Genomic DNA, 27,014 nt, shown 5'->3' with positions numbered 1-27,014 from the left:
CTACCAGTCTGTGGTAGCCAGCGTCCTCTTTTACACTGTTGTGTGCTGGGGAGGCAGCATCAGCAAGAGGGACGCTGGACGACTGGACAGGCTGGTGAGGAAAGCTGGTTCTGTGCTGGGATTAGAGCTGGAGTCCTTAACACCACTGGCAGAGAGGAGAGCCCTCAGCAAGCTGCTGAACATCATGGACAATGTTCACCACCCTCTGCACAGCACCATCACCAGGCAGAGGAGCTCATTCAGCGGCAGACTGCTGTCCCAGTCCTGCTCCACAGACAGACTCCGAAAGTCTTTTGTCCCTCAGGCCATAAGACTGTTCAACTCCTCTCAGCACAGCAAACTAAAGACTCTGTGAAACTTTTTCATTCCGGCCACTCTGGCCACACCATGGACACACCCTCAGCTATAACACTATTTTTATAGTTCTACCCTATTTTGCACTAGTAGTTCATTCACTAGTTCATCCATCTACTGTTTACGTATCTTTTGCACTGCTGAATTTAAATCATTATATAACTGTGTATTTGCACTTTCTGTTTGGCTGACATCAGTTATCCTCACTTTATGCACTTTATCAACTGGTGTTCACTGTCTATTGTTCAACTGCACTACCTCCATTCTCCATCACACACACTCTATCTATCTATCTATCTATCTATCTATCTATCTATCTATCTATCTATCTATCTATCTATCTATCTATCTATCTATCTATCTATCTATCTATCTATCTATCTATCTCTCTCTCTCTCTCTCTCTCTCTCTCTCTCTCTCTAAAACACGGTGTAGGAATTTCCTGCCATACATTTCTACAGGTTAATTTGGCCCTAAGATACATAATTTCAGTACAGTATCACTCCTTTGTTCAGTGATTAGAACCGTTATAATCATATTTTCATTCATATTACAGATTCATATTGTGATTAGCTCTTGTTCCTAATGGACACATGACTTTAGGCTTAAAATATCTGGTTATAAAAAATAATAAATCAATTATCCATCTTAATGAATCATAGTTAATAAAATAAGGTTTATTTTTTTTTTTTAATGAAAAAAAAAAAAAAGAGTTTACACTGAATGACCATAGGGTGGCGAACTTTACCTCATAAAAAATACTAATAAAAATACACTTAAATCTGTTAATAAACAGCAGTACAAAGTAAAGAAGACAATAATTTAAACAGTTGTACAATAATTTATAAAGCAGCATTTTAAAGTGCTGTACAGAAAATGGGAAAATACAGACATAAAAAGTTAAAGCAAAACACTTTTAAAAACGTAAAAATGAAAAACAATATTAAAAGAAAAATAACAGTCCTGTATATTTAAAAGAAAGAAAGTTAAACATAAGGATAAGCATAAAATATTAGTGTTATAGAGGATTAGAGAGTTTTAAAGTTTTAAACTGAGCCAAAAACTGCTCAGAAAGGAACGTTTTTTTAGCTGGATTTGAAGGTTAAAGGTCTATTATTATTATTATTATTATTATTATTATTATTATTATTATTATTATTATTATTATTATTATTATTATTTTAGTTTAATTTAATCGTTTATGTTTTTTTAATCCAATCAGCTGCGGAGTAGCGGTTTTGCGTGATGACCTCAGCGAGCTTTCACCAATCAGATGACGCGTCAGTACAGCGGGCAGAATTCAAACTGTGCTTCGTGTTTACGTTTGACAGCTAACAGCTAACTTAACATTCAGCGCTTTTACAGATAAAAACTGATAAAAACAGATAAAATACCGATAATTAACAGCATTATTATTAGTTTATACAGCTTATTCTCCTCTATCTGAACCTCCGGATCTTTATCAGCGGGTTTTTCTCCCTCCGGACTGTATTATGGATCCGACACTCGACCAGAATCTGGACCTGTATTTCTATAAGAACCGGTTAGCCACCTACTCCGGCTGGCCTTTCGACGAGGAATGTGCCTGTACTTCTGAAAACGTGAGTATTTCATCTAACTCAACTCAAATAACTCATTCATCCATATAACGTAACTTATATAACCCATATATCCATCTAACTCAACTCAAATAACCCATATATCCATCTAATTCAACTCATATATCTATCTAACTTAACTTAATTCATATATCCATCTTACTCAACTCAAATAACTCATATATCTCTCTTATGCAATTCAAATAACCCATATATCTAAATAACTTAACTCAAAACTCATGTATATCTAACATAACTCAATTGACTCATATATCTATCTAACTCAACTCAAATAACCCATATATCTATCTTACGCAACTCAAATAACCCATATATCCATCTAATTCAACTCATATATCTATCTAACTTAACTTAATTCATATATCCATCTTACTCAACTCAAATAACTCATATATCTCTCTTATGCAATTCAAATAACCCATATATCTAAATAACTTAACTCAAAACTCATGTATATCTAACATAACTCAATTAACTAATATATCTATCTAACTCAACTTAAATAACCCATTTATCTATCTAAATCAACTCAAATAACCCATATATCCATCTAACTCAACTCAAATAACCCATATATCTATCTAACTCAACTCAAATAACCCATATATCTATCTTACGCAACTCAAATAACCCATATATCCATCTAATTCAACTCATATATCTATCTAACTTAACTTAATTCATATATCCATCTTACTCAACTCAAATAACTCATATATCTCTCTTATGCAATTCAAATAACCCATATATCTAAATAACTTAACTCAAAACTCATGTATATCTAACATAACTCAATTGACTCATATATCTTTCTAACTCAACTTAAATAACCCATATATCTTTCTAACTCAACTTAAATAACCCATATATCCATCTTACGCAACTCAAATAACCCATATATCCATCTAACTCCACTATCTAGGTAAATATCTAACTCAGCTAACCTATCTGACCCAACTATCTATCTAACTTACATTTATACCTAACTCAGCTATCAAAAGTCCTATCCGGATGGGATTATTTTCTCAAGGGTTCGTCTGTGTAAAATATTTCAAGCTTCTACTCTTTAGTGATAAAACTCCTGCATCCGGACTGCAATTGAAAAAACAGGAGGATCAGTGAGTTTTTTGTTTGTTTGTTTGTTTGTTTGTACTCTCGGTCACATGACTTCATGTTCAGTAGCTCCCCCATTTACACTCGCTGTTGTGTTTTACGTGGATCTCCGTGGAAACGCGCGCCCAAAGTGTAATTACGGTGCGCGGCGAAACTCAGAGATGTGCGTCCGGACGGGACTAAAATCACAGAGGATAAAACCCCCCATAAAAGAACATTACCCCAGAACCCCGTCCAGATAGGGCTTAGCTCAACTTAAATAACTCAGATCTATAGCTAACTCGGCTCAAATAACCCATATATCTATCTAACTCCGCTTAAATAGCTCAGATATCCATATAACTCACATTAAATAACTCTGATATCTATCCAGTTAAACTGCTTAAATTCCCAATTTAGCTAACTGAGCTTACTTACTCGGTTAACTCAGCTTATCTAACTCAAATAGGTTTACTCAGCTAACGTATCTAACTCACATTTCTATCTAACTCTCATTTTTATCTACCTCAGCTATTTAACTAACTCAACTATCTAACTCACCTATCTAGTTAAACTAACTCAACTGTATAACTAACTCATCTTTATCTACCTCAACTATCTAGCTGATGTGTGGAGTAACAAGGTGTTGTTACATTGTTGATAAATCAGTTATTCAGATCTTTTGTACCCGATTCCCATCCTTTAAAAATGAATATGTGATTGGTCCTGATTTCTGACCACATGATGTTATCAAGAATTTTTTAAGTCTTTCTGGATAAAGGCATCAGTTAAATACTGGACCTAAAATATAAAATATATATGTAATGCACATTATAGCATATTGCAGTATATTGCAATAGAATTATACACAGAAATAAGAGAGCACTTAAAAATGATGAGTTTCTTTGATTTTAGCAAATTGAAAACCTCTGGAATATAATCAAGAGGAAGATGGATGATCACAAACCATCAAACCACCAAACTGAACTGCTTGAATTTTTACACCAGGAGTAAAGCAGCATAAAGTTATCCAAAAGCAGTGTGTAAGACTGGTGGAGGAGAACATGATGCCGAGATGCATGAAAAAACTGTGATTAAAAACCACCAGGATTATTCCACCAAATATTGATTATTTCTGAACTCTTAAAACTTTATGAATATGAACTTGTTTTCTTTGCATTATTTGAGGTCTGAAAGTTCTGCATCTTTTTTGTTATTTCAGTCATTTCTCATTTTCTGTAAATAAATGCTCTAAATGAGAATATTTTTATTTGGAATTTGGGAGAAATGTTGTCTGTAGTTTATAGAATAAAACAACAATGTTCATTTTACTCAAACATAAACCTATAAATAGCAAAATCAGAGAAACTGAAGTGCTACGTTTTGATTCTGGGTGGGAGGAGTTTTAATCACAGTGTGTTTGAGTGAGCAGCGTTTCTACAGTAGTAGTGAATGATTATAGTGATCTGTACGGTTGGATCTGCAGGAAAAGCGTCTGGAAATTGGATTTTAAATTATGGCTGGTGTTCAGTGAGGTTATTCTTATGCATTAGTGCGATAAGAACAGGAGCGCACCTGTTGATCAGGACGTGATCAGAGCGGTGTATTATAGTGGAGATGCAGCACCTTCGTTCCACCTCATGTACCACATGTGATGCGAATGACAATAAAATCTCCTTGAATCCTTGAATCCATCATTACACACTAATGCACATCTGAGAGTTCACCACTGTTCAGTGGTGATGAATAGTGATGAAAGCTCATAGAGCCACTGATCTGCAGAGATGTGGAGCAGAGTGATGCAGTCAGATCAGTAATTTTCTCCATATAAAAATATTTCTCAGATATTCCCAAATGATATGGAAAATTGGGAATATCTGAGTACGGCTGCAGGGTCAGTGTAACGTTTATTTATTCAATTGTCTGACAATTTAAGGCTAAATTCAAAAATAGAAAATTGAGGGTAAAACTTATTTATTTTTTAATTCTTACCATTTGATGTAGTACAGAATAAATGGGTTTTCCTCATTTTTTTTCCAATTTTCTACTTTTCATTTCTGCATCTCACAATTAGAATTCCAGGGAAACATAAAAAAATTAATCTTCTCTTTTTTAGTTTCTGTAGTTTTTGTATTTATATATTTATGTATATATTTTTAAGTCTCAGTTTAGAATTTTATAGTTTAGAGTCTTATATCCCTTAATGTGCTCTCGTATTCTACTACACTTATTGTTTGTTTCTACTGTGTTGTGTAACTGCTACTGGCTGCTAAGCATTACAAGAATCACTCTCTTTCAGATGTTATAAAAATGATAGTGTCTTTTAATACTAATATACCAGGTTTTTCAAAGATTTGATATAAAAAAAATTACAATAAATCACCTTGCTTACAGCATAGCAACATAGTGTGATATTGATATATTGAATTTTTATAGATTTTATCTTTATAGTTAAAGGTATTATTTCAAGAGAACTTTGTATTAACTGAATGTCTGTTCAAAGCAGGGCCATTAAAATATAAGGTAAATACATAAAATAAACAATAAAACTTTTTATTTTATTGTTCATTTGAAATATAAACAATACATAAACATCTCTGCTGTTTGCAACAAAAATCGGGTAGAAATTGGTAGAGTTGTGATTATTATAGGTGTATTACACCTTCCTCAGTATAAATAAATGGAGACCCATCCAATATGGCCGCCGTGCTTAACATCAGCTCTAATAGGTGGCGCCAGTCTACAAGACGTCTGCGTATAATTATGTTAACAAGAATATAACAAAATGTTTTTAGAGATACAGCTTTAGTTTTAAAGATACATCACTGAGTGCCCAAAGTTAACCCTTAAACTTTACTTAACACCAGATTCTCAGCGTCGAACGGCCCCGCGGCCCAGAAACTTTATCGATGCCGCCGGCCGAGTGCAGGCTGCCCGCTAAAATGTTTTATCATTGATAACATTTATTTCAGCTAACCTAACGCTACTAAACTCTTACCTCAGACTTGGTGATTTGGTGCTTGGGTGATTTCACCACGTTCCCTAGTGTATATTTATGGTCTCTGTAAAACGCAGAATCAACCGGAGATCCGATTTAAACCTACAGTTACTTACACAAGATAGCTAACGCTAACTAGCTCTGTAAACAGAGCTGTTAACTCCTCCTCTGATCAGCGCTGCCTGTGGGCGGTCCTGAGCCGAGTTGGGCGGGGCCATGAATACTAATTCACGGGTTGATGTAGTGTACATGTCTGTCTAATTGAACTACGCGGCTAATTTTCTCAACTTTTGTGAGATTTAACACACATTTTAAAGCGTTAATCCCTGCAGTGCTGTGGATTAGAATGAATCCAGGTTGACAATTTAAGGGTTTATTGAATGTTTAGATTGTCATTTTAATGGTCTCATTCCAAACGTTTTTTTACTCATCCCTGCATCATTAATAACGTTGGTTTCTTACCTCAGACTTGGTGATTTGGTGCTTGGGTGATTTCACCACGTTCCCTAGTGTATATTTAAGGTCTCTGTAAAACGCAGAATCAACCGGAGATCCGATTTAAACCTACAGTTACTTACACAAGATAGCTAACGCTAACAAGCTCTGTAAACATAACTGTAAACAGAGTAAACATGTCTGTGATTGAACTACGCAGCTAATTGGCTCGACTTTTGTGAGATTTAACACATTTTAAAGCGTTAATCCCTGCAGTGCTGTGGATTAGAATGAACACAGTCTGACACTTTAAGGGTTTATTGAATGTTTAGATGGTTTCTGTAAAAATGAGCGATTATATCCACACTCCAACACCTCAAACCTGAAAAATGATCTGCTGAAATGCTTTTTCTCTCTCTAATCCATCATTTTACAGATGGCCCAGGCTGGATTTATCCACACTCCCTCTGATAACAGTCCAGACGTGGTCCAGTGCTTCTTCTGCTGTAAGGAGCTGGAGGGCTGGGAGCCTCAGGACGACCCGGTGTAAGTGCTGTATGATGGCAGGGCAGCGGGATGAAGTGTAAATTGCGATGAAGGCGATGAGAAATGGAGGAATGTAGGCGTTTAATCTCTTATTCTCTCCATTCAGGAAGGAGCACAGGTCTCACTCTCCAGCCTGTAACTTCATCCTGCTGAAGAAAGCAGTGGAGGAGCTGACGGTGGAGGAGTTCCTCAAGCTGCAGAAAGAGAGACAGAAATTTCACATCGTGAGTAAAACGTGGTGCGGAGGAATGAGATGTTTAACCTCTACATTAGTGCTGGGCGATATGGGAAAAATCATATATCACGATATGGAATTTTTTATATCCCGATAACGATATATATCATGATTTACCACATTTAAGTATGTTTTCAGCTATTCTTCAAAAAATATGACAAAATAATATCATTACTTACTTTTTTCCAACTTTGTTTCAAAGTGACATTAAACCAAACTTTCACAAATGAGAATTACTACCTTTTAGTGCAGCAATATATATGTATCAAATGAAAACAGATGAGGTAGATGCAGTAGCTCATTTTTTTTAAAAGAACAATGCGTCTCTATTGTTCAGCTCTCATGAGTTTACTAACGTAAAGCACATCTCAAACCGGCGCATCCTCGCTTGACCCTCAAATAGTGCTGGACGATATGGCCAAAATTCATATCACGATATATTCCTTAATTTCGGTCGATACGATATAATTTCGATATCGATATAAATACTTAGAAGGCCACAGAAAACTGCTAAGAATCCCTGCAATGGAAATATGTACCTACTACTGTCTGAAAATTTAATTTAAGTCTTTGAAACCTCCTTTCACGAAAACATTATAATACTTAAGAAATAAAAAATAGTCAAGATAAATCAATGCTCAATTTTATTTGCATATAGCAAAATAAAAACATGACATCCCTGTCAAACATAAGCCAATATAACTATTACCAATAAAAATAACTTTAAATTAGGACAGAAGCAGAGCTTCTTATTCTTTTGTAAACAAATTTAACAGATCAAAACAAAAGTGTTTCAACTAGGATAAAGAATAAAATAAGCCTTTATATACATAAAAGCAACAAGATTTTCCCGTCAAATAAACAAACCTATAGGCTTTATCAACTATAAATAACTTAGTTACAATATAAGCTACAAAAGTGCTTCAGCCAAAATACAACTCTTTATAAACATAAAAGGAACATGATATCCCCGTCAAATAAACAAACCTAAAGGATTCATAAACTTTAAATAACTTAAATAACTTACAACATAACCTATAAAAGTGCCAGTATAAGGAAAATATTGTATGTAGTGGAACTGATTGAGGTGGTGGAACAGATTAGATGTTTTAACGTTACCGCTGCTGGTCGGCTCCACTCTCCGGCACAATTTGCAGCAAACTGAAGTTTAGCAGACCTTCTAAAGTCGTACCAAATCCTCACCACTGAATTAGACCTCCCTCCTTCAATTGATCACTTGTGGAAGCGGCAGGGGCATTCATTTTGCATCAAAAATGTCCCGTGCTGGGAGCCAAGAGGACCCGCGACTGACCGCTGACCGAGCGGACCCGTAGGCGGACCGAGCGGACCCGTGGCTAGGCTAGGCTCGGTTCCGCTCCGTTCCACTCCAGCGCGGAGCATTTCAGATGCGAACCGAGCCTACCTTAGCCTTGGATCCGCTCGTCCCGGCTCCGTTTGGCTCCAGCGCGAGGCATTTTAGATGCGTAGCGGACCCGAGCCTAGCCTAGCCTAGCCAAATCTAGCCTAGCCTAGCCTAGCCTATCTGGCTACGTGCCTATGTGATTACATCATCACGCACAGAGATAGTCCAGCTACGGAGGCTGATTGTGTTCAGCTGTGCGGCGAGCTGACGCCAGTAAAACGCCTGTCCGTGACAGATTCTGTAAATAATACATATCGATATACAACAAAAATGATATCACCGTTATTGAAACATTTCTTATCGCGATAAATACCGATATCGAATTATTGTCCAGGCCTACCCTCAAATAACGTAAAGCAGCGTCACGCCGCAAAACCACATTATGAAGCTTTTTTGTGAAGCTTTTTTATCACTTTATCAATTATAAAAACCCAGTTAATGCAAAGTGACCACGCCACTACATTTCATCATAGCCTACTTTATATATTTGCATGAATAATTGATGAAATTACTGTAGAAACGATAGAGATGATAGAAGGTAAGTAGCACTATAGACACTTTTCCATCGTTCCCACGATATTTATCATCATATCGCACAGCTCTACATTACATTAATGTCCTGAACAATACATAAATACATTTAATACACATATTTAATGCACACATTTAACCCTAACCCATAATTTCTAATGTATGACGGCGTCCTGTATCATTACTACATCTCTGCTGTTTGTAACAAAAATCAAGTAGAAATTGGTAGAGTTGTGATTATTTAACCTTCCTCAGTACTAATAAATGCACTTAGGGCACAAGGGAGACCCATCTAATATGGTCGCTGTGCTGAACGTCAGCTCCAATAGACAACTATGTATATTATATCTATGAATATAACAAGTCGGGTCCAGTCATAATAATGTGTTTTTGTTTTTGTTGTTTTTTTGTTCATTTAAAATGTCTAGTTGTGTCTTTAGAATGAATGATTAATATGTGAGCTGTTTTGTGAAAAAAAAAGTGCTTTTATCTGATGGCTGTGCTGTGCATGTACGCTAACATACAGAGTATATAATGTTTGTAGAGCTTAGATCGTGCCCAAACCCTGTCACATAAACTCTCAATATGAGCCCGATTTAAACCCCACATTTTTTTAGAATAAGTAGAGCGTTAAAAAATTAGCTTTTTAAAAAACAGTTGCAACACTGAAGAAGCATAGGCCTGTCCTATTATTTAATAAAAACGATTATTAAGAACAGATCTCCAAACGATTAAAACACTAACAATATAAACAATGATCCACCAGCGTTCTATCTGTTTGCTAGATGTTATATCACTGATACAAATCTGATTAAAAACATTAAGAAGCTCAAAAACATGATTTCTTTTTAACTTGTTCTGGCTCCTGCGCTTGCACAGATCTCTATAGTGAGAGAAGGTCTGAGCCCGATTTAAACCCCACAATTTATTTTGTGAGTATAAAGTTTAAACTGAGCTTAGAAATTTGTTCCGAATGATGTTAGTCAACAGTGTAATTGGTGTGATTATAACATTATCATTATTATAATGATCACAGTATGATTAGTTACTTTGCTATATTGTGATTATCCCACCATATCTTTATATAAAATAATAAATAGCATTAAAAACTTTATTTTTAGCCGAGCTCAGGCTCAGATATACAATGTGAAGTTTAATTCCCGGTGCATACGTTACACTGTGTGTGTAGGAATGTTAAATCCCCAAATCCAAACTGTGAAGTCCGTTCAGTTTTAGTACATTTTGATGAACAGCCGCAACATAAATCTATTTTTTATTTTTTATTAGTGGAATTTTTCTTACTCTTATATTTCTCTCAGTTCTGGTTCTCAGTGCTGGTGGGAGGTTAGCAGCGTGGCCTCTGGACTCTTTCCTGTGTGAACACTGAATCATTATACTTTAGCCCCGGCGCTCTGCAGACTGTTCTCTGTGTATTACTCCTGCTTTTCCTTTAAAGCTGATAATGGTTTTTCTTTCTGCTTCTCTCAGATTGTGCACTTGGTTATTTTCTATTCTTTAAGACGAATAGATTCTCTATTCAGTTTGGGTTTTTTTTTTTTAAGTCTGCCTCATTCTTCTTCTTCTTTATCGTCTTCTTATCTTTCTTTCTGCCTCTCCAGATCCAAGATGAGATTCTAACCGGTTGTGTTTTAGAGATGATACAGATCATTTTAGAATAATCATTTTATATGTTTAATATTTTATAATACAGACCCACCCTTCTCATCGAATTAGTTACCGATACTCCCCTATGCTATTCTATACTCCTCTACTACCCTAAAGTAATCAATACTAACTTATACTCCCTGCACTACTGCGTTCTCCTTATATTACTCTGTACAACCCTATAGTACCTTATTCTCCCCTATACTACCCTATATTCCCTATACTATTATATCATCCTATGTTACTCTATACTATCCTATACTACCCTATTCTCCCTGTATTACCCTATACAACCCTATAGTATACAACCCTAAACTACCCTATACTCCCTATACTATCATATCTGCCAATATTAATATTATAATTATTGTTAATATACAACCTTATACTCCCCTGTACTATCCTATACAACCCTATTGTCACCAAAAAATTTGAATATTGTGAATGATGTTATACCCTGAAATATGGTGCCATATCACCCACCCCTAATTATCACACCAGGGTTCTACTTTTTTGCCATTTGTAGCAAAAAAAAAAAAAATCACACTGTTCTCATTTCCCATTATATATCTACTAGACACAGATTATATCTCTCCAGTATCATTTATTTTACTTTAATCCTGGATATATGGAGATATTTGGAGTGCATTATTAATATCATGACATTCTGGATTATTGAGTTCTGTTACTAATCTGATAAAATTATTTTTAAAAATATTTCAGTTAGCCATATCATACCACATGCAATAATAAAATTCGAAATAATTTATCGAATTCAGTGTTTTGTCATATCGCCAAAAGTATCGTTATCGTGAAGAATACCATGAAATATCGTGATATTATTTTATTAGAGCCATATCGCCCACCCCTACTGTATACAACCCTATACTACCCTATTCTCCATATATCACTCTATACAACCATATACTGTCCTATACTACCATATTCTCCCTATATTCTTTATACAACTCTATACAACCCTAAACTACCCTATACTCCCTATACTATCATATCTGCCAATATTACTCTATACAACCCTATACTGCCTTATACTCCCCTGTATAATCCTATACAGCCCTATTCTCCCTATATTACTCTATATAATCCAAACTATTCTATACTTCCTATATTATCATATGTCATACCTATGTTACTCTATACAGCCCTATACTATTCTATACTACCCTATTATGTGATTTGTGCTGCAAATAAGATGGAAAAATATATATAGTAGTAGAAATCTGATGTAAGCAAAGCAAGTAAAAGTGCAATAAGAAAAACACTGCACTGCTTCTACAAATGAGACTTTGTAATGCAGTGGTAACGATACCAGAGATGTGATTTATTACTGAAACCAGTCATTGGAAAGCTCTCTCTCTATTATGAAGCGATATTGAAATGGCTGTAATATCAGCAGATCTTTTCTGGGTGTGGAGGATGTTTGCCAGTTCTGGATGTAAATGATGCTGCAGAGCGAGAGAGGGAAATTAAATACATACATTTTGGGGATAATGTTCATCACAAAGCTTTTATTCTCATTTTCTCTGGGATCAGGTGGTGAAATGTGTTTCCAGATCTTTACTCAAGGCTGTGGAGTGAGTGGACGAGGAGTAGCAACACACTGGGAGCAGATTTGTTCAGAACTATAATGGCGAAACTGATGACCGCTCCATCAGCGGCGCTCAGAATCGCCCGGGAACATGCATTTCATTTTTACAGCTAGAACTCCCGCAATTTCCCCCAGTTTTATTTGGACTTTTTGAGCTTTTATATCTGCAGCTCTGTAACTCAGCAGGAGGTGAAATTAGGTTTCCCGGCACGTCCTGCAGTGTTATGACTTATGGCTTCAGGGTTCTGAGAAATTCTGTGCATTTTTTGCTGTTTTTTATGATGCATTTTTTGTTTATTGTCAGATGAGATTGAATTTTAGTTCCTAATGGTCGTTCTGATGTTTCTGATCAGAGTGTGTTTAATTCTGCTGCTTTACTTGTTTGGTTTGAACCGAAATAGCAGATTTAAAAGGTGCAGCAAACCAGGAAACACAATTGCAGTGTGAAAACACACAATTACAGGTAGTATATAGGGTTTATAGAGGCTATCATCACCCATTAAACAATAGAAAAATAAGTTAAAGAGGGATTAAGAAGATTACAGTGCTGGTGATTCTGTATCTACTGTAACTGTAGATTAATTACAGAGCAGTACGGGTACAACAGATTACAGTGCTGGTGATTCTGTATCTACTGTAACTGTAGATTAATTACAGAGCAGTACGGGTACAACAGATTACAGTGCTGGTGATTCTGTATCTACTGTAACTGTAGATTAATTACAGAGCAGTATGGGTACAACAGATTACGGTGCTGGTGATTCTGTATCTACTGTAACTGTAGATTAATTACAGAGCAGTATGAGTACAACAGATTACGGTGCTGGTGTAGGATTTTGTACATGCAAACATATTTAGAGAATCACCCAGGCAGTAAGAACAAAACCCCGGGGTGTATTTTTACTATCTGGACCTGGACTACTCACCTCTGTGAGTAACTCTAGGTTTAAATAGGATCTCCGGTGGATTTGGTGTTTTTTTTACAGAGACTCTAAGACTAGGTCAGTGTCTGAACTGCACTTAGCAGGGCATTATTACACATGTAGTAAAGTAGCATATGACATTACAAAGACTGTTATTAGGTTATAAGGTTTCTCTTGCTTCCTCCTGGTGTCGCAGTGCTGTTTGCATGTATGAATATTCATGGACAAGAGCAGAAATCCTATTGTTTCTCCCTGGCCACTCCTCCACTGGACTAAAACAGTGTTATACCGGATCACCGGAGCACTTTTTTACAAAAAAACAGCTCATATCGCATTCATTCATACTAGAGACCTAAACTTTTTTAAATTAATAAAAAATGATGAAATACGACTTTTGAAGGTTAGGTTACCTTAAAGGAACACATTTCAGTTATTAGTCAAATAAATATGGTTTAGGGTTTAGTAATTTCTGTAATTGGTCTAAATATCTAGAAAAGTGTTTCCCACTTTCCCACTGGTTCGGACCAAAACAAGAAAAAAGTGGAAAAAGGCTTAAATGTTTTTTTTTTATTTATTTTATTACCTAATGTACTTTTTCTAATGCACATTTCTGATTTGCTATTTTACAGAAAAAGACCTGCAACCAGGCCATTGAGAAATTTGAAGTTTCTGCAAAGTCCAGAAGAGGCGATATCGCCAGAATGGCCATGGAAGGATAAATAGACTTGGAGTCTGGAGTGTTTAATACTTTATCTGTTATCTTGTTGTTGGTTTTCTGTGTTGTATGTGTGTGTTGTGTTGATAAAGTTGCAAAAAAAGTTGCAAAAGCCACTTAAAATGTGTGAGTTTCTTTGATTTTACCAAATTGAAGAAGATGCATGATCACACGCCCTCAAATTCTTCATGGATCTGTATATCTGATATTATTACTAGTTATATACTACAAATATACAGCTCTGGAAGAAATTAAGAGAGCATTTCAAAATAACAAAAGAGGCTGAAATAATAAAAAAAGATGCAGAGCTTTCAGACCTCAAATAATGCAAAGAAAACAAGTTCATATTCATAAAGTTTTAAGAGAAATCAATATTTGGTGGAATAATCCTGGTTGGTTTTTAATCACAGTTTTTAATTTCATGCATCTTGGCATCATGTTCTCCTCCACCAGTCTTACACACTGCTTTTGGATAACTTTATGCTGCTTTACTCCTGGTGTAAAAATTCAAGCAGTTCAGTTTGGTGGTTTGATGGCTTGTGATCATCCATCTTCTTCAATTTGGTAAAATTAAAGAAACTCATCATTTTTAATTGGTCTCTTGTTTTTTTAAAGTTAAGATTTGATGTTGTATAAACTTGTATCTTATTGTGCGTTATCTTTACTCGTGTTATCTTGTCGTATATATGGTTATATATATGTTGTGTAAACAGTCTCTCCTGTTGTCCTGTTGAAGCTCAGCATCCGCTCAGTAAACTCTGTCCTTGAATGTTTGATTTAATAAAGGAAGAAATGAATTATGGGTACAGTGTGGGTGTTTATGGTGATTGGACCCCTTCACTCAGTTTAATGAAGACCATAATTTCTGCAGATGAGAATTTCTGAACCCCTGACATTGAGGAAGTCGTTTCTAAGCAAATTGAACGCGGATGTTTATACGGATGTTTTTTTGATTTGCTTTGATTTAACATCTTTATAAACACGCCCTCTTCCCCTGTTTTATTCTGTATCACTGCTTCTGTAATGATTTATATTCTCCTCTCTGAGAAAAACCAATCGACCACAGAAAACACCCCCCCCCCCCCCCCGGCGCGCCAGCAAACAGCCCAGGACTCTGAATCGACTCATTAACCGCCGGCGCTAAACCGGATTACAGGCTCTGTCTGTTACTCTATTGCCCCTGGCCTGCATTCATCTCTTCAGGAGAGGAAATATAAAGAGTTTAAAGCTGATTTTAAATTAAATGGACCCGAGTTATGAGGCAATTATGAGATTTAAGATGAGATTAATGCAAAACTAACAGCAAACATGGGTTTGTTGGGCTGAATCAGGTGGTTTAAAAGGTAGAAATCAATGCTAAAATCATAGTTAGACTATATTTATCTATTTTTATCTTGGTCAGTGCAGCTTAAATGATGATAAAACAAACAAAAAAAACAATCATCTTCTACTACTGAGTTTTTTTTCTTTTTTTTTTTACTAAACTTAACTTTACTATATTCTTAAAAATAAAAGAGAACTTAAAAGTGATGAGTTTCTTTGATTTTACCAAATTAAAAACCTCTGGAATATAATCAAGAGGAAGATGGATGATCACAAACCATCAAACCACCAAACTGAACTGCTTGAATTTTTGCACCAGGAGTAAAGCAGCATAAAGTTATCCAAAAGCAGTGTGTAAGACTGGTGGAGGAGGAGAACATGATGCCAAGATGCATGAAAAAAAAAACAGGGTTATTCCACCAAATATTGATTATTTCTGAACTCTTAAAACTTTATGAATATGAACTTGTTTTCAATTATAATATTATATTAGACCAACTGGTACTTTTGTCAGTGTGCCAAGTCCTGCTGGAAAATGAAATCCGAATCTCCATAAAAGTTGTTATCAGCAGAGGGAAGCATGAAGTACATGGAGTGCGTTGTGTTTGTGGTAAAGCTCTTACTTTCACAATTAAACCATGGTCTATGATCATATCCAGAGTTCTAGCGCTGTTTTTCTACCATTTGCACAATTTCACAAAATGTTTAAGTGATCGCTGATCACCATCATTCATCAGATATCTTTTACCACATTCACTCCAGGAAGTTGATGATCCTCCACTAAACAAGTGAGAAGCTACTCCCTGCATCAGGTAGGGTTAAATTAAACTTATTGCAGCTAAAACATATTAATTACCCATGCAGTAATTATTATCCAATGAGAGGCTTTCACCTGTTTGCTTAATTAATTGTGGTTGGTAGTATTTTTTGGAGAGAGTGTGTATTATTTTAATCCTTTCAGAGCCTGCATCCATTACAATAAACATCATTTATTTTCTTTATTTTTAAATGTTTTTTTGCACATAACACTATTAACAATATTTCAGAGCTGTTTTCCATCAGAAAAGACAATGAATCAGCCAATAAACAAGTTTATAAACCAGTGAAACAAACAGTAACTTGGGCCCGCCCATCTTTACATTACATTACATTACATTTGGCAGACGCTTTTGTCCGAAGTCCACACTGGCAAAACAGTAGTACTAGAACCATTAGGCAAAATAATTTTTTAGGCTAATTTTTTGTTTAATTTAATTTAATGTGATTTAGAATACGTTTTAATCATGTTTTTGTACTGTTTAGGGATGATTTATTAAAATAAAAAGGTCAATATGAATTATAAATTATATGCAAAGTGCAGTGCAGTTTATACGATGATGAGCAACAAAACTAAACCATCAGATTCTACTACTGAACTTTAATTTTACTAAACTTAACTTATGTATGAGTATATTTGACCAAGAATGAGGCACAAAATCCCTGACAATTTAGGGACCGTACAAAAAATGCTGAACTAAATGGATAATAAATAAGTCTATTTACAGTAAAGACAGCTCTGGAAAAAACAAATAAGAGTTCAAAACAGTGGTACTAGAGCCATTGAGGCAAAGTAACTGCTATTTTTTTTAATAAAATTTAATTTAATGTGATTTAGAACACTTTTTAATCATGTTTTTGTACTGTTTTAGATATGATTTATTAAAATAAAAAGGTCATGATGAAATATAAAATATTACACACATGCTATATAACTTTTATAAATTTTACATTACAATAATATAATTAGAGTCTGAATTTCTGTGGATTACAGATAGAAAACAGCATTTTTCCATCACTTATTTTTAAGTAGGGAATTAAAAAGTAAATAATTACTGAACTTCAATTTGTAGTAGACCCCGCCCCCTCCCCATAGCCCCTCCCAACACCACCCACTGAGAAGTGTGCGCGCGCTTTGAAGCTCTCCGGCTCGCGCTCACTCGCTCAGTCTCGAGCGCTGGGTTTACTGGGCAGCGGCGCTTCAGATCAATGCGGGGTTCTGGTTCCCTCTGCCCGCGCGGTACCGGTACCAGAAGCGGCGGGAGCGGCTGGAGCCGCGGGGTCCGGGGCGGGGATGAGGTTCGGGGGGCTGGTGGTCGCGGCCGGACTCTCTGGGCTGCTGAGCTTTGCTCTGCTCGCGCTCGCCATCGGAACCGAGTACTGGTACATCATTACTGTGGACCAGAACCAGCAGAACTCCACCTCCACCAACACCGCCGAGCTCAGCAGCTCACACTCCGGACTCTGGAGGATCTATGAAGGTACTGGATCCAAAACCCAGATCTCTACTGGTTATACTGGTTTATACTGGAGAACAATACTCAACCCAGACTGGAGAGTATTATTATAGTACTGAGGGATTGAGACACAACATGATAGATGGATAAAAAGATAGAAAAATGGATAAACAGATTGACAAAAGACATATTAATTGATTAATTGATAGACAGCAAGATAGATGGATGAGAGATAGATAAAAAATGTAGATTGAGAAATATAGATAGATAGATAGATAGATTGGCAATATTATATTGTTTTTTTTATTAATTGATTAATTGATAGGCAGCAAGATAGATGGATGATAGATAGATAAAAAAATATAGATTGAGAAATATAGTAGGATAGATTGATAGACAACATAATAGATAGATAGATAGATAGATAGATAGATAGATAGATAGATAGATAGATAGATAGATAGATAGACAACAAATATTGAATCTAGACTGGCCAATATTATATAGGTTTGATTGATTGATTGATTGATTGATAGACAACATGATAGATGGATGAAATATAGATATATAAAAAGATAGATGGAAAAATGAATAGATAAATTGATAGACAGCAAGATAGATAGATAGAAGGATAGATGGATAGATATATATAGACATGCATAAACGGAGTGACAAAAAGACAGCATGATAGATAAAAATATAAATGGTTAGACAGATATATAGACAGATACATGGATGGAGAAAAGGATGGACTGCATGATAGATAGATAGATAGATAGATAGATAGATAGATAGATAGATAGATAGATAGATAGATAGATAGATAGATAGATAGATAGATAGATAGATAGATAGATAGATAATTGATTGTAAATAGAGGCAAAAATTGATGGATGGATGGATGGATAGTTTACTGAAGATTTAGTTAATCAGGATCCATTTATACTATATGATTTTTTTTACCTCGATTATGTTTATCACAGTAAATATCATATCTTGTAAAAATGTCTTAACATATCATGAGACAATATATTTTTTAAGAGTCATGTGTTGCTTAATAATACCTGGATACATCACCTGCTGATAATCCAGCTATATATATATTGATTATATTGCCAAAAATATTCACTCCATCATTCAAATATCTGAGTATCTTCCTGCATCACATTCGTGTCCACAGGTGTTTAATAAATAAAGCACACCACTACTCAACTCTACAGCAGTAGAGGCGTGTTCTCTGGAGTGACCAATCACATTCTCAGTCTGGTAATCTGATGGACGAGTCTGGGTTTGGCTGTTGTCTGACTGCACTGTGCCGAGTGTAAAGTTTGGCTGAGGGGGGATCATTATGATTATGGTGTGGGGTTAGGCTCTTAGTTTCAGTGAGAGGAACTTTTAAGAGAGCGAATCAGGGGTCAAAAACTCACATAAACACACTCCTAAACCTCGTGGAAAGCCTTCTCATATTAATACGACTCTATGGGAGAATTAAGAATGGGATGTACCTCAAGTTTGTATGCGTGCAGGTGAATATTTTTGCCGATTTAGTCTTTATAGTATCTCTCACTGGTTATTCTGATTGAATAGCATGGTTTAGTTGTTTAGGACGTTTTCTTCATGTAAAATGAACCGTTCCTTGTTCTGTAATATAACAATAACTTAAATAAAATATATATATTTTTCCATTTATTTATTTATTTATTTATATTACTCACATACACACACACAGATAAGGAAGATACTCATCTTACTCAAAAACCTATTTATAAACCTACTCAAAAACTTATTTGCTTCTTTATTTCTTTGTTCTTTTTCGTAGCCGTTTTGCTTCCTTTGTTGTCGTTCCTTCCTATTTGTCTTTTTTTGCTTCATGTTGTCTTTTTTTTCTTTATTTTTTTCGTTATTTTGTTTATATTATTATCTTTCTGCTTTATGCACAACAATTACAGATACTATAACTCTGTATGAACACTAATAAAGCTTAATTGGTGCTCTTCGAGGGGTCAATTAAGCTTTATTAGTGTTCATACAGAGTTATAGTATCTGTGGTGATTGTGCATAAAATAGAGAGAAAAAATAAAAGCAAAATAACAGAAAACAACAAACAAAAACAAAGGAAAAACAAAAAGGGAGAGAAAAAAGACAAAATGTAGCAAAAAAAGGAATAAATATTAAGGAACCACAACAAAGGAAGCAAAAGAGCTACGAAAAAGAACAAAGAAATAAATAAGAAAATAATTATAATTATAATAAATTACAATAATTATAATATTTTTTTTGTTGTATGTGGAAACAAATAGAAGGAAATAAGAGGAAAAATATAAAAATATTTGCCTTATCTATGTGTGTGTGTTTGTGTAATACAAATAAATAAATAAAATAAAATAATATATAAATAAAAACAATTGCATGTATAACCCGGGGGGTGGTTGTTATAAATGAGGCTAAATCTAAAAAAGAGAACGCAGTGTAAAGAGTGTATTTACGAGGTTTTTCTCTGAGTGTGTGTGTGTGTGTGTGTGGCCTGGGGGTGGATCTGCACAGGCACTGATAACTAATCACAGTCGAGCACTGAAAACACAATTACACCAAACGGTTAAACAGAGCCGCGGCCGTTACTGTGCTCCACTGTTTACAGCAGATTATCCCCTTATTACTACAATATACTGGATATTCTGGAGTTTCTGGACACATAAAATATCATTTTCTGTCTTTTACAGCTCTGGAAATCATTCTGAGCAGGAGCGTGCTATGTAATTTTATTTAAAATAATATTATTATAATGATTAAAACTAAAACTCAAACTAGGGCTGCACGATATATCGTTTGAGCATGGTCATGGTCATGTGCGCATGTGAAATAGTTTTGATTCTTGACACAAGAAGTAGATACACAGCGCTGTCTCTGTGTCTGTGTGAGTGACAGGCTGCTGCTGCCTGAGAAGCACGAGGTAACCGCATGCATGGCCTCCATCCACATGGTTGGGCACGTGCTTGTAAACGTGAGCACGTGTGGAAAGCTGTGCTCCTCAGTCCAGCACAGTTTAGCAGTGCAGATATTTCCAGTTACAGCTGAATTCACACTTTTAATCCCAGAAAAACAAATGCTCTTATTTACCTTTTAAAAAGCATTTAAATGCTGATTAAAGGGCCGATTACTGTTGTTTTGCTTTTTTCAGTGCTCGGCACTGACTCAGCTCCTGATTGGTCCGGATGCGAGACAGGGAGTGCGGGTGGGGCATTATTTGTTGCATTAGTTGTTTTTATGGCTCTAATATTATTATCTACAGTGTAGAAACTAAATTAAATAAAGGAAGTCAGGTACTGTATGTATTATTGTGCACAGTTAGGTGCTGTATTAAGGTGGAGCCTGTGCAAACTAAAGTAAATAATTTTTATTACTTTTTTATTTATATATAACTGTGTATAATTGTATTTTTTCTTATCTCACACAGAAAGGAACGGGAGTTATCACGCCGTCTCCATCTACATGAACACGACAGAGAGCAGCGAGCATCACCAGCACCTCTCCAGTGAGTTTTTACCAGATCCTCTCTGTCCATTATCTGTAATAGCGGTAATGGAGTGACGAGACGCTGCGTGAAGATGAGCGAGGGCTGGTTCTGCAGGACTCTCCCTGTATTGTTCAGCACAATAGCTGTAGAGGTCATTACTGCGAGCGGATTGGCCGTGGCAGCTGTGACCCGCTCACACTGATCTCCCCGAGACTAAATAAAAGAATTCTCTTTATAGAGCTTTAGAGAGCAGCACCAACAGAACCAGACTGCAGCGCCGCTATAACTGAATACTAAATAAATCTGCTTATATTAAATCTCTCCTTCTGTTAAAATCCTCTTTTTCTTGTTCATTTATATTCTGAAATACAGCAGGTCTCTCTGAGTTGTTTATGATGCTGCACATGATGAAACTCTTCCTCATTCTCTTCCTCATTGTCTGCAGCAGCTAGTAAAAGAAAATATTCAGGAAAAAAAAACGAGTCGATCAGGAAAAGCACCGTGTCTACATCAACCCGTCAATTAGTATTCATGGCCCCGCCCACCTCGGCTCGGGACCGCCCACAGGCGGAACTGAAGCCGGGCAGCAGCGCCATCTCGTCAGATAGGAGAAAACTAACAGCGCTAGAAACAGCATGCAGTTCATTCCTGTGTTATTTGTGCGAATTACACATCAGTGTTTATATGCTTTACCCAGTAATTCAGAGCTAAGAAACAAATGGTTAGAATTAGTCTATGGAGGAAAAACACCACCAGCCAAGTACTACTGAGGTGTTTAAATGTTTAGAACAGTTCTGTTCTAGTTTACACTAGTTAAAAGTTAAAAGTAACACTAGTTAAAAGTGTGTGAGTAACCATAAGTTTAAATAGGATCTCCGGTGGATTTGATGTTGTACAGAGACTCTAAGACTAGGTCAGTGTCTGAACTGCACTTAGCAGGGTATGTTTACACATGCTGTAAAATAACATATAACATTGAAAAGACATTAAAGTTATTAGTGTAAAAATGTCTTTATTTACTTTATTTTAAAACGTTTCTAACTTTTGTACATCTCGCTTCCTATTGGTGCTGTTAGCCAATCAGAGGCGATATGTTTGCATGTATAAATATTCATGAACAAAAGCAGAAATCCTGTCGTTTCTCCCCGTCCACTCCTTCACCGGACTAAAGCAGCGTTACACTGGATCACCGGACCACTTTTTTTGCAACTGCACTTGCTTAAAGTTCTTAAAATTGACTTTTAGATTGACTAACCTTCATTTTTCACTGTATACCTGTAACTCTACCTCTTCACTACTTTACTTTAACTGATGCTCTCAAACACTTTATTAAGAGACAAGAAATTCAAGTAATTAACTCTTGATGAGTTCAGCACAGCTGTTAACTGAAAGCCTGAATTCCAGGAGACTCTACCTCATAAAACTGACTGAGAAAATCCAGCAGAGAATCTAAAATATAAAACATATTCTGGTTTGTTTAAAACTTTTTTGTTTATTAAATAATTAGATATGTTTTTCTTCACAGTTTGAGTGATTTTAGTATTAATCTACAGTACATATTTTCTTTTTTCTCTGTGTTTCTGCAGATCTGCACAGCGCTATAGTCATCCTGCTTCCTGTCAGCCTGGTGCTGCTGGTGTTTGGTGGGATCTTTGGGTTGGTGGCGTCTCTGGCGCGCAGTTATAAGCTACTCTCTGGTGAAGCTGTGTATTTCCTCATCTGCAGTAAGTGATATCTGTTCATCTGATGCTGTTTAAAACAGATATATTCATTAAAAAACGTTCAGTTTCTGAATCAGTTTCTCTGATTTTGCTATTTATAGGTTTATGTTTGAGTAAAATGAACATTGTTGTTTTATTCTATAAACTACAGACAACATTTCTCCCAAATTACAAATAAAAATATTCTCATTTAGAGCATTTATTTACAGAAAATGAGAAATGGCTGAAATAACAAAAAAGATGCAGAGCTTTCAGACCTCAAATAATACAAAGAAAACAAGTTCATATTCATAAAGTTTTAAGAGTTCAGAAATAATCAATATTTGGTGGAATAAACCTGGTTGGTTTTTAATCACAGTTTTTTTTTTCATGCATCTTGTCATCATGTTCTCCTCCACCAGTCTTACACACTGCTTTTGGATAACTTTATGCTGCTTTACTCCTGGTGCAAAAATTCAAGCAGTTCAGTTTGGTGGTTTGAAGGTTTGTGATCATCCATCTTCCTCTTGATTATATTCCAGAGGTTTTAATTTGGAAAAATCTTAAAGAAACTCATTTTTAAGTGCTCTCTTATTTTTTCGTATTTTCTCAAGCTGTATATTTTTTTATTTTATATTGTAGTTTTTCTTAATAGAACAGAAAAGGGTGAGCTTGTGAAACTTCTCCACAGAGGAGACTGGAAAAAAGTGGAAAAATAAAACAAAACCCCCCTGTTACCAGTTACCCCTCTACAAAGGTGCGACAGAATTGTGTGGTTTGACTGGGGTTTATATAGAGTATTTATATTTATAGAGCTACAGGATCTACAGGCCCAGCTGCAGCAACATCTGTAGGTAAATGTGCTGCAGGATCCACACTTTAGGAATGTAGTTTTTTTGGTCTTTAATATTAAAGTGTTCAGGTATCACTCCTGTTCTTCAGTAAGTGATGGATCCAGTTCTGCTCACCCTCAGGTTCTGATAGGGCCGCGGCTCGTTGGGTCTGATGGGCAGCAAATCGTTGGAGCCTCATTAGCATGTATTGGTTAAATCAGACTGAGGCAACAAATTATGCAGAAATAAACGTTTGTTTACTCGCTCTGCCCGGCGGCTCAGATTTATTTACAGACGGAACAGAACCGCTCCGTCAACATTCTGGACCAATCACATCGCCCCGAGGACAGATCTCACGCCAAGTGAACCATCAGCCCTCATCCACATCCTGGCGCTTTCCCCCGCTGCCCATAAACTTACTCACCAAGAATCAGCAGAACGATGTGGAGATCTTCTTCAGTGATGGACCAGTTCTAGAGCCGGGTTGGGGTTGGGTTAGTTCATTTTAGGTTGGACTGGGTTGAGTTGTGTTGGGGTGTGTGTGTTGGTTTGGTTTTGGTTAGTTTGATTTGAGTTTGTGTTTGGGGTGGGGTTGGTTTGGGTTAGTTTGAGTTGGTTTGGAATGTGGTTGGTGTGGATGGGTTGGGTTACGTTGGGTTGAATTAGTTTAGGTTGGTTTGGTTTGGGTTGGGTTGAGTTAGTTTGGGTTGGTTTAGATTGATTTACTTGGAGTGGGTTGGGTTAGGTTAGTCTAGTTTAAGTTGGTTTGTGTTGAATGAGTTGGATCGGGTTAGTTTAGTATGGTTTTGGATTGGTTTGGTTTTGGGTAGTTTGGATTGGGTTAGTTTGGATAGTTTGAGTAGATTTGGGTTGGGTTGGGTTTGGTTTGGGTTAGTTTAGTTTGGGTTGGGTTGGGTTTGGTGGGGTTCTGGATAGTTTGAGTTGATTTGGTTTGGATTTGTTTAGTTTGGTTTGGTTTTGGGTAGTTTGAGTTGACTTGATTCGGGTTGGTTTTGGTTTGGGCTGGGTTGGGTTTGGTTTTGGATAGTTAGTTTGGGTTTAGTTTGTTTCGGTTGTGTTGGATAGGTTTGTTGGTTTTTATTTTGTTTGGGTTGGGGTTGCTGGGGTTTTGGATAGTTTGATTTGATTTAGTTTGGGTTGGATTTGTTTTGTTTGGTTTGGTTTTGGGTAGTTTAAGTTGATTTGGTTTGGGTTGGGTTTGGTTTTGGGTTTAGTTAGTTTGGTTTGAGTTGATTTAGTTTGGGTTGCGTTTGTTTCGGTTGTGTTGAATGGGTTTGTTGGTTTTTATTTGGTTTGGGTTGGGTTTGGTGTTGGATAGTTTGAGTTGATTTAGTTTGGGTTGGATTTGTTTAGTTTGGTTTGGTTTTGGGTAGTTTAAGTTTATTTGGTTTGGGTTGGGTTGGATTTGTTTAGTTTGGTTTGGTTTTGGGTAGTTTAATTTGATTTTGTTTGGGTTGGGTTTGGTTTTGGGTTTAGTTAGTTTGGTTTGGGTTGATTTAGTTTGGGTTGTGTTTGTTTCGGTTGTGTTGAATGGGTTTGTTGGTTTTTATTTGGTTTGGGTTGGGTTTGCTGGTTTTTTTTGTTAGTTTGAGTTGATTTAGTTTGGGTTGGATTTGTTTAATTTGGTTTGGTTTTGGGTAGTTTAAGTTGATTTGGTTTGGGTTGGGTTTGGTTTTGGGTTTAGTTAGTTTGGTTTGGGTTGATTTAATTTGGGTTTAGTTTGTTTCGGTTGTGTTGGATGGGTTTGTTGGTTTTTGTTTAGTTTGATTTGGGTTTGCTGGGGTTTTGGATAGTTTGAGTTGATTTAGTTTGGGTTGGATTTGTTTAGTTTGGTTTGGTTTTGGATAGTTTGAGTTTAATTAGTTTGGGTTGGTTTGGTTTTGGATAGTTTGGGCTGGGTTGGTTTGGGTTACCTTGGGTTGAAGTAGTTTGGATTGGTTTGGTTTGGTTTTGGGTAGTTTGGGTTGGGTTAGATTGGATAGTTTGAGTAGATTTGGTGTTGGGTTTGGTTTGGTTTGGGTTAATTTAGTTTGGGTTGGGTTGGGATGGGTTGAGTTGAGTTAGTTTGGGTTGGGTTTGGTGGGGTTCTGGATAGTTTGAGTTGATCTGGTTTGGGTTGGATTTGTTTAGTTTAGTATGGTTTTGGATAGTTTGAGTTTAGTTAGTTTGGGTTGGTTTTGTTTTGGATAGTTTGGGCTGAGTTGGTTTGGGTTACCTTGGTTTGAGTTAGTTTGGATTGGTTTGGTTTGGTTTTGTGTCGTTTCAGTTTATTTGATTTGGGTTGGTTTTGGTTTGGGCTGGGTTGGTTTTGGTTTTGGATAGTTAGTTTGGGTTTAGTTTGTTTCAGTTGTGTTGAATGTGTTTGTTGGGTTTTGTTTAGTTTGGGTTGGGTTTGCTGGGGTTTTGGATAGTTTGAGTTGATTTAGTTTGGGTTGGATTTGTTTAGTTTGGTTTGGTTTTGGGTAGTTTAATTTGATTTGGTTTGGGTTGGATTTGGTTTTGGGTTTAGTTAGTTTGGTTTAGGTTGATTTATTTTGGGTTGCGTTTGTTTCGGTTGTGTTGAATGGGTTTGTTGGTTTTTGTTCAGTTTGGGTTGGGTTGGGTTTGGTGTTGGATAGTTTGAGTTGATTTAGTTTGGGTTGGATTGGTTTAGATTGGGCTGGTTTGATTTAGTTTGGCTTAATTTGGTTTAGGTTAGGTTAGATTGGTTTAAGTTTGGAATGGTTTGGGTTGGGTCTGTTTTTCAGCTGAAAGATGTGAGCTGTACAGAGCTAGAATAGTCATTTTAACTGAGGCAACACTACCATCCTAGTCCTGTACAGCTCTTATCTTTCAGCTGCAAAAAGACAGATTGTGAAGAGATGAACTGAGTAATCTGATTCAATTAATCTGTCTTCATTTAATTTATGAGTAAAATGCTGCTGCTGAGATACAGTCCTCAAGGTAGCACTGAACTGTATGAATAGGAAGCAATATGATTATTAATTCACTATTAATAAGACGATAAACACAGGATGAGCCCCTGCAGTAAAGCAAACAGCTGAGTTTTATACAGAGAAACTCCATAAACTAAAACTGCTCTGGGTTTGGTAGATTAGCTTGTTTGTGAAATTTGATTGTGCTTTTGATTTGATTTTAATTATTCATAAGGTTTTTTGTCTCGGATGGGTTTTTAAAAAAACGCATGAAGAACTGGAATCAGCTT

At 36.1% G+C, this 27,014-nt stretch overlaps 2 protein-coding genes across 2 annotated transcripts in view; both read left to right on the top strand.

The window, feature by feature from the left end:
• The first annotated feature begins 1,630 nt into the window (after positions 1-1,630).
• Positions 1,631-14,942, top strand: LOC111192978 (baculoviral IAP repeat-containing protein 5.2). The gene is made up of 4 exons (XM_022671449.2): positions 1,631-1,955; positions 6,935-7,044; positions 7,151-7,268; positions 14,060-14,942. Exons 1-4 carry the CDS (start codon positions 1,848-1,850, stop codon positions 14,147-14,149), a joined length of 426 nt encoding a protein of 141 aa, XP_022527170.1. The 5' UTR covers positions 1,631-1,847; the 3' UTR covers positions 14,150-14,942.
• Positions 14,943-17,576: 2,634 nt separating this feature from the next.
• The window catches only part of LOC111192973 (transmembrane protein 235), a 32,278-nt gene continuing 22,840 nt past the window's right edge, over positions 17,577-27,014 (top strand). Inside the window, exons 1-3 of the mRNA XM_022671441.2 lie at positions 17,577-17,765; positions 21,196-21,273; positions 22,842-22,979. Of these exons, the coding sequence (XP_022527162.2) occupies positions 17,579-17,765; positions 21,196-21,273; positions 22,842-22,979 (403 nt within the window). The 5' untranslated portion in view covers positions 17,577-17,578. The remainder of the gene's footprint in view (positions 17,766-21,195; positions 21,274-22,841; positions 22,980-27,014) is intronic.

Source organism: Astyanax mexicanus, chromosome 19 (assembly GCF_023375975.1).
Source record: "Astyanax mexicanus isolate ESR-SI-001 chromosome 19, AstMex3_surface, whole genome shotgun sequence".
Classification (NCBI taxonomy): Eukaryota; Metazoa; Chordata; class Actinopteri; order Characiformes; family Acestrorhamphidae; genus Astyanax; species Astyanax mexicanus.
This window is presented reverse-complemented; position numbering and strand designations above follow the sequence as displayed.